At 38.0% G+C, this 9,291-nt stretch overlaps 1 protein-coding gene across 1 annotated transcript; it reads left to right on the forward strand.

The window, feature by feature from the left end:
* Positions 1 to 886: 886 nt before the first annotated feature.
* On the forward strand, positions 887 to 8,944 carry vamp8 (vesicle-associated membrane protein 8 (endobrevin)). Its single transcript, XM_085910106.1, has 3 exons — positions 887 to 1,073; positions 6,302 to 6,469; positions 7,321 to 8,944. The coding sequence occupies exons 1-3, from the start codon at positions 1,059 to 1,061 to the stop codon at positions 7,504 to 7,506; spliced, it is 369 nt and encodes a 122-aa protein (XP_085766232.1). The 5' UTR covers positions 887 to 1,058; the 3' UTR covers positions 7,507 to 8,944.
* The last annotated feature ends 347 nt before the right edge of the window (positions 8,945 to 9,291 follow it).

Below are 9,291 nucleotides of genomic sequence, written 5' to 3' on the forward strand. Positions count from 1 at the left end.
AACCACTGTGCTGTGTGCCGTGAGTGATCGTCAGGTGTGCCGTGAAAAATTATCCAATTTCACCTAATTGGTCTAAAAATATTTTGGGAAAACTAATTAAACAGGATATCAGCTCTGTGTTCATCCAAACATGCACAGGTTTCACACTGAGTAAAATATACTGAGATTGACATTTTGTCCATGCCACCTTTCACATTGTAACAGTGAAATCGTTCCCAAATATTATTACACTTTAAGTGCACTCTTTATTTGAAAGAATATAAAAAATGATCAAATATGTTTTTGATTTGATTCCTATTCAAGACACTTTGATAAGAATGACTATTGTTAATATAGGTGATTACATCTTAAAGGATTTTTGGCGGTGTGCCTCGAGATTTTTTCCCAATGAAAAGGTGTGCCGTGAATGAAAAAAGGTTGACAAACACTGCTGTAAAGATGGTACATCTCTTTTTCAATAGTTAGTCCTGATTGTCATAATGCATGGTGGAAACAGCAGAGTATTACGTCATTGGGTCGTACCACAGATGTCAATAAAGGAAACGCACTACAGGGCCTTCAAAATAAAAGAAAATAAGTATTGTTTTACTTGCAGCCAAGATAAATTGATTTAACATTTAAAAAAAAACTGGGGTGTGAGAATGAAGAACTCATATAAATGTATTGGAAATTAATGACAGAAAAGCTGCTACTTAAATGTCAGTACTGCACGTTGCAAACAGACGAAATGAAATGGGGAAATGAACAATATCATTTATTTCTTTGATGCAGGGTGAAGCACAAGCATTAAAGCGGACTGTATTTCTATTTTCATTCAGTAACAACACACAAACAACCCGTGTCACTCAGTGAGTAATGTTGTAAACTTGACACCCGGGTGGAAGGAATGAAGTTTCAAATGAGACGGGAAAAAAAAAAAAACACACAACCAGGAAGTTCAACAAGGGGAAGGGTGCTGTTCTTTCTTGAAGTAATTCTACCGTTGAAGAATAAAAGCTAGTACGAACTGTGTCAAAGTCTCGCTTGTGTTTGGTGAAAACTACGCTTTTTGCTACAAGATGGACTATGATGCGGTAAGGAATATTCGACGATTGATTATTCCGGTTAAGAAATTGGGTTTTATTATCTTAATTAATGGGGTTATCTGCGATCGTGTGTGTTTGTTTACAAATGCCATAGTTGTATTTGCTTAACATGTTTAACGGTTTGTTCGAAACAACTTTCCGATCCGATCTCTTCATTCGCACTCAAGAGAAAGCGCCTGTTGAGCGTCATGTTCTCATTTCCTTGTCGAGAAGCAAGCTGTTTATTTGATCGTGCTAAACTGACACTAAATTACTGTTCTGGACGTGGTTACGTGTTTAGAAACGTTGCCCGAGTTTCATTAGTCGTCTTCATGTATGATTCTGACATATAACTTGTTTGTTTTTTGTTAAAGTTTCTCCTTTTGACTAAATTGTTTGTACTCCCGTACCTGGGCCTCAGCACGCTTCACTACCAACCGGAGCATTCAATTCTACACGTTAAACTCCACGTCGGAACTTTTTTTTTTTTTTCTAAATTGTTTTAAAAAAGTTTCCAAGTAAACACTATCATCTTATTGTTTTTCTTGAAATCGTCCAATAAGGATCACTAATCAGTATGAAACTAAAGTAATGGCATTGTTTTATTGATAAGCAAACATTTGGGGAAAGTTGCAGATGCAGTCTGGGCTTATTTTTTTAGGCCTTTTTTTTTTTTTTGTAATTAAGAAACTCACAACACAGCGAGCCAAACTGGTACTTTCATGATGCCATTGGATGATGATGCAGAGTGTCCTGAAGGCATGAAACACAGGGTGATGTCCCCATGATTTTCAAACTCAAAAATGCCTCACCCCACAGACTCATACCTTTTATATCACTTCTACAGCAGCACATGACTCAGTCTGAGAGGCATGTGCTGTTTGAAATGTTTCACATTACAACACTGTTCAGGGAAGAGGGATTGAGGCAGAAAGGAGAATGGCAGATTCCTGTCCGTCCCACATACAGTATGTGCTATCCGCTTTGTTTTGCTGCCTTTTGCAGGCTGTACTGTATGGGCACTGACAGATGGATGTTGACATGTGCTACCAGGGGTTTCAAACTTATTTTTGCTGCGGGCCGCATCGTCGTCATAGCTTCATTCGGAGGCCCATTATGACTGTTAACCCAAATAAATGTATGAACGCCTCATATTATATACAGTATAGACTACATAACCAATTGATTAACTAGTCTTCAAATATGAAACAAGTAAAACATGTTCAAATATTTTGCAAATATAAATGCTAGCAATATAGGGACGTTCTGTGCTGCTATCATTAATAATCCAAGGCAGGGGTCTTGAATCATGGTCCCCAGGGTCCGCTTTCCTAGATGTTTTCTATAACCATCTTGATCACTTGAATCAGCTGTGTGTTGCAGCAGGGAGACATAGAAAACATCCAGAAAACCAAAGGACCAGGGTTCAGGACCCCCGGATCTAAGGTTTTCAGTCTATTCAGTCTTGAGTTTTTTTTCTCCCAAATCTTTCCGTGATTTTTTTTTAATAATTTAAATATATATATATATATATATATATATATTGTGTCTGCTGTACAGGGAGGCTGATACAGTCACCAAAAAACATAGAAATTGATGTTTATGGAAATGTATTGCAGTCAAACCTTGGTTTTCGAACGTCCCAGTTCTCGAACAAATCGGAGTTCGAAGGAAAAATTCGAGATTTTTTTGCTTCCGATGTCAACAGGTCGAACATCGCGAGATGAGCCGAGAGGACCCGAGAGAACCCGACCGCCTGTCTTGGAACGGATTAACATTTTCTCCATTATTTGTAATGGGGAAATATAGATTCACAATTCAAACAAATCACTCCTCGAACCGCCTTCTGGAACAAATTGTGGTCGAAAACCGAGGTTTGACTGTATTTGATTCATAGGTCAAACACTTTTGTCTTTCTGAAATCTCTTGGAATCTGAAAAGTCGTGTAGGTGAGTTTTCCATGGATAATTTAAATATTTGTTGTTCTGCCCCAATGGCACTTTAGTGGAAAGCAGTAACAGTAAATATGCATTGTCACATCACTTTAGAATGAGCAACTTTTGCCCATGTAGAATTGTTCTTGAGGGAGTGTAAAAGTTGCCGCAATGACGAATAAATGAAAGGACATGAACAAGAAAACTGGGCGAGTTGAAAAAAATCATTGACAGTAAGGGAGGTAGGGGAAGCAAGTGATGCAGCAAAACCTGTTTCCTAGAGACGTAATGTTTACGGTACAATGGAGACTCATGAGACTTGGTACCTGTCTGTATACAATGGAACGCCAGACTGCTATCATATTTCTGCTCTGTAATCGCGCCATAGTTGTCTGCATTACTTGCTGTTGACCCAACCTGAGATGGCCATCAGCATGTGCATGTCTACATTGTCTACATGCCAAATGGTTCATTTTAAAGTATTTTTGTCAACCAGTCAAAACAAAGAACGAGCTTGCCAATACAGGGTTAAAAACCCTGTTGTGAGATTATTAACGTACAAAACAAACATTAACCTCAAAGGTAGAGGGCAATCCGTTCCACGATGCTAGTGGATAAACCTTTGTTTTGTAATTCTAAACAATGTTTCAAATGACAAATACAGGAAAATAAAATAAATCTTTGAGACAAACTATCGCAATAATAACTGTGCAGTTCTTTTTTTTAACATTCATAAAGATTATTCAAGTGTAACAATAAGTTAACCATTGTTGGCATTAACCCAAAAAGAACCAGTTAGTGTTAAGTTTGATGACAAAGTGGCGCATATCAGTTTTTGGGATTAACATTATTGAAACGCAAGTGTAGTTATGCACTATATAACGTACTACTACTGCTACCTTAAGTTGGACTCTGATTACATACCAAACCTCTGGTCTATAGTTGGGCCTGCCATATAATAGATTTTTCTTGCTGATGCTAATACTTATTTGGCAAAAAATCTAAACAATCAGATGATTCATAAAAATAGATACCTATCTACTATGTAGTATGTGCTGAGCTGTAAATAAAGTTAAAAAAAAATACAAGACAGATTGTTGAGAACACTGCAGTGACCAAACCCGAATGACCGGTACAGGCCCAGACAGTGACCTCGGTCCTTTGTGAAACTCTCTGCCGTGTTTAATAGTGGAATCAAACTAGCTTTTTTTGGGGCTATGCCCAGTGTGTGTCATCAGTAGAAAATTCATTCATCCTTGATATTTTAATTTTCGTGCCATCCATGAACATGGAATATGGCAACACTTTTTCAAAATCACTGTTTATATCCATGCTAATGATATTAATGCCAGTCGGTTTCTTGAATGCATTGCCTGACTCAATGGAAGTGATAAAGAGCTTGTCGAATCATTTTCACAATGATGGTTAATTCATGCTGCACTTTATTTGTTTCCCCCTTGGAGTTGCAATCTCACAAGAACATTCCATGTTATAAATATTAGTTCAAGATTGAGCGGACCATTCAATGGCTGCATTTAATTAAGATTCTTTATGTACAATATTGTTAATGAATATTTTGCATAAAGGGGAAAAATGGCAACTTGCCAATGATAATAAAGGGCTCGTCTTCTTCTAGTCCTCTAAATAAATAGACAACTTGGATGGTTAAAAATCATATACATTTATTGCATTCTCAATACTGCTTTTGCTCATTCAAATTGTGGCTGGAAAGGCGGGGTACACAGCAAATCACCAGGCATAAAAAAAGGACAAACAACAATTCAGCCTCACATTCACACCGGAAGGTCTATTGAGTCTTCACTGAACCTTAACATGCTTGTGTTTGGAATGTGGAGGAATGCCGGAGTACCCTGAGAAAAAGCATGCAAAGCAGTGAGAACATACAAACTCAACCCATCTGTCTGTGTCAGACGACAAGTATGATAACATGGTCATATAAGTTCCCCTACTTTAGTTGGACATTGCTAAGATAGACGCAATGTGCTAAACTCCAAGTATCATGAAACTTTAGTTTAGGTCCGGTTCCAGATTGTCGGTCTTCAGAGGAATTTACTTACTTACTCACTCACTCACTCACTCACTCACTCACTCACTCACTCACTCACTCACTCACTCACTCACTCACTCACTCACTCACTCACTCACTCACTCACTCACTCACTCACTCACTCACTCATCATAGCTTGTCACACCAAGCAGCCAACCGTTCCAGGGTATTCCGATTCACTTTCTTGAAGGATATGCTCGATGGTCTGGGCGCCCTCTCCACCAAGTTATCAGTGGGCCGAGGGTTTATCCTTTTACCACCCACAAGATCGCAACCGGTTGGACTGTCCTGGCATGCAATGTTAGGATTGGTCTCCTTACGGATTAACAGGGTCACAACGAGAACGCTCCTAACTTGACACTTACTTACTTACTTACTAATTTACTAACTTATTTGCATACTTGCCTACTTATTCGCCTACTTACTCACTTACTTACTCACTTACTTACTCACTTATTTGTGATGCAGTATTCAATATGAGGGAGAACCATTCTGGCAGCACCAAGTGTTAAAAAAGACCTTATTTGTATTTTTTTTTTTTTTAAAACAAGTTGTGATTCTTCTCTTCTTAAGAACACTCCGGAATTTTTTTATTTCCTTTGATTGCTTTGAAAACATCAAACAGGCCATTTTATTGTTTTTTAATTGAGAAGCAAACTTGATTTAAAAAAAGTCATCCCTTTACTTGCTCCACAACTGAGGTCAGAGCAGTGTAATATACAGCAGCATCTGCATACGTTTAAAAATTCACATGTTTTGGGAAGATCATTTATATACAGCGAGAATATCAGGCGACCAAGTATTGATCCTTACAGCACACCAACAGAGACATCCAAGACCGATGATTTTACACTGTCAATTTGTACACATTATTTTCTTGAGGATAAGTACGATTTAAGCCACTGATTTGCCTCGGGCAAGAAATTGAAGTCTATTAAGAATTTCATGGGTAACAGTATCAAAAGCCTTTTTCAGGTCAAGGAACACTGCATCAACACAGGGATATCTAGTATACCCAATTTACGTTTCAGGTTCCATTGTGTTGAGAGGTTGTTCTTACGAGAAATGTCATGCACATCATCTGCGAACATAAATCAGAGTAACTATGATCTAATTGGCTGGTAATATGATGGAGATAGTAGAGCTTGGGTGTGAGAGCATTTCAACGTCAGCACTCAAAACATGGTGGGCCAATTTCAATGTATGACTAACATTTTTTCCTCTTCTGTGCTTAGGAACGAGATGGTGAGGTTCCAACACAAGAGGCATTGGATAAAATGGCCGCCTTAAGAAATGAAGTAGATGGGGTGAAAAACATCATGACACAGAATGTAGACCGAATCCTGGCCCGAGGGGAAAGATTGGATGATCTTAGGGGCAAGTCGGAGGACCTGCAAGATGGGGTCAGTCTTTTTTTAGGATTTTTATTCTAGAAATAAATTGCTGGGTATTTGTAGACTGTATTCACAAACAAAGAGGCCAGTGACGACAGCAATTCTTATCAGCCAAACCTGAATTACAAGTCAACAGAGCCGTTTGCATTGACCTTCTTTGTTTTTGGTTGCAGAAGCCGCTGAACAGCTTACAAATTAAAACTATTCAGTGCCTCTTTTCCTGCACTTTTTTCTATACAGTTGAAATCGGAGGTTTACTGACATGAAATCCGACTAAATCTTTCTTTCCAGTTTTAGATCAGTTAGGAGGACCAAAATTCTTTGCGAAATGCCAGAATAATGATTTTTTTCAGACAAATTTTCATGTTACTTACATATCATGAGTATTTGGTGGGAATTATTTCTATTTGCTAAATGCCAGAATGATGATTTGAGGGTTTTTTTTTTTTTTTGAAAAGACAATTTTTCATTACTTTTTACATACATTGCATGAGTATTTGGTGCCATTGTCATATAATATGTAACTCGTCGATACGCACCGTTCTGATTCATGCTTTGTTTAAGAAATATGAATTAAACGGGCAAAATCCACCTGTTTTTATCCATCTCAGTAGGTGACCATTTTGCCACTTTTTGTCGACTGAAAATGACATCATAGTTGCCAGGTATCAAGTCACAACCAATCACGGCTCACCAGTCTAAAACTGAGTCTCAATATTTAGTCTCAATCTTTGTACTGTCCATGAAAACAGTGCATCAATCACAATTTTCATCCTAACTGTGATCATATTAAAGAAATGTCATACAGGTAAACGTAGACGCTGTCACAGCATGAAATGTGCGGGCTGTCCTGTGTGCAGGCTAAGCACTTCAAGCACACGTCTCATAAAGTGGCTCGCTCCTACTGGTGGAAGAATGTCAAGCTGATCGTGGCCATCGTGGTGGTCGTCCTCATCATCGTGCTCATCATTATCCTCCTGGCCACTGGTGTCATCCCAGTCAGTGAGCCTGTGCCACCTATCATCAAACCCACGCCCACCCCATAAAAAACATACTTGAAGTCATTGTACATACTGATATAATTTAATCATTGAGCACATTCCTGTTGCACAGTTACAAAATGATAGGACATATTAAACAAATTGCTTGCCGTCTGTTGAAATGTTTGATATTTTTTTTAGGCTGAGTCTAACAGTGACTTTCAGTTTTTATTTGATTGTTCTTTTATGGTTTGGTGTTAGTAACTTTATTGACCCTTTCCACTTTTGTCAAAGTATATTTAATGCGGTTGAACAGGTTTAGCAGAGAAATTGTTCAAGCCTCAATGAGCTCGACCCAGTATTTGTATCGAAATATCAATATGGAGTCCTTTGCTTTCCTGATAGTTGCTTGACTTGTTGAATGTATCGATGTCATTTTACTGAAGGTCACAGTGAAGGAAGCCTGACATATTTTCAAATATTGGAATTTTGTAGTTTTGAAGCCAGATGATCTATCAAAGGTAGTTTTTCAAATTAAATATCCATTTAAATGTCTCCAAATTACACTGGGAGTTTTTATTGGCCAAACTAGCTCCTCTGGTTGGTGAAAAGCATGATGTGAGACTTGCGTGATTGAAAAATCACATCAGTGTTGAAGTGGTAGCTTTTCTTGTTACCTTTCTCCAAACATCTATTCGTTTTAGCATACACGGAATCGTAAGCTTGTGCTTTGACGCTCGGCAGTTCATGCCTATTTCTGTAGCTATCCTGATTTGTTTCTTTGCCTACTAACCAGAGAAAAGGAGCGGTTTGCACTTAGCCGTGCGAACGTCAACATCGTGAAGCATAAAAGTCCAAACTTGGTTCACAATGCCAATCGGTGGACCAGCAGGGTCAACAACTTAGGCTCCTCTTGCTCTGCTTATGCCAAACTGATATCTGTTTGTCTTGTGAGGGATGACACCCAAATGTTAATTAATGTGCAAGTGTGACGACCCCCACTGCACTGTAAATCTTGAAGGTCAATTTAATTCCCTTTAACTGTACATAGTAGAAATATTCCCATTTTTATGTGTTCAGTATATACGAATGACTGTCTTTCAGCATTATGTTAATGAGTGTCTATGATTTAGGGGTATTTATGAAAATGGATGGATTATGTTGTCAGTCTACTTTTTTTTGAATAAATTTTGAGCTGCGCTTGTATCAAAGACAATTAGGGACATACGTTTATTTCTAGAAAAAAAATAGGATGCATAGATGCTTTTTTTTTTTGTCTTTTTTTTTAACCCTTGACCTTTTCCTCGTAAATGTTTTGTAATTCTGTTATAATGTTACCACGTTCACCTGGCTCAGAGTACGAGTCTCAGGATTTGGCCTCACCTGTTACTGTTGTGATGAACTCTTGAGCGTTGATCAGCTAACCAGCTTTTTCAACTTCAAATTACTTTTACGTATTGGTTTTAGTTGTCTTACATGAAATAAAGAAATATTTGCTTGTGAATTTTTGTATATGTGTTTTCATTTCTTACTGAAAATCAATACAGGTAAAACGCTTGCTACTTTTCAATCGAAAAAAAAAATGCAGTGTTGATTTTCACAGCCAGTAGACTGGGGTGGTTCATTTGCCAATGCACGATTTTTAATTGGCTGTTTATTAGCATTCACACAAAATCAGCATTGATGTGAATCATTGTCTTATCGCAATGAATGCAAGAGTCAATAAAATAAGGAAACTGAGCGTGATTGTACAATGTCTTCACTAAGCTGCTCGACACTTTGTGTAAACTCTTTTGCACTTTTTGAAGTGAATTCCTCTCAGTGTTTTTCCTCCGCTGCTTTTTGACCTGG

Source organism: Syngnathus leptorhynchus, chromosome 4, assembly GCF_054491065.1.
Source record: "Syngnathus leptorhynchus isolate UIUO chromosome 4, UIUO_Slep, whole genome shotgun sequence".
Lineage (NCBI taxonomy): Eukaryota > Metazoa > Chordata > Actinopteri > Syngnathiformes > Syngnathidae > Syngnathus > Syngnathus leptorhynchus.

Bases quoted from the DNA above. Each gene is read 5' to 3' on its own strand.
- vamp8 (XM_085910106.1), top strand. The intron at 6,470-7,320 runs GTCAGTCTTTTT...TCCTGTGTGCAG, and splicing joins CGGAGGACCTGCAAGATGGG to GCTAAGCACTTCAAGCACAC.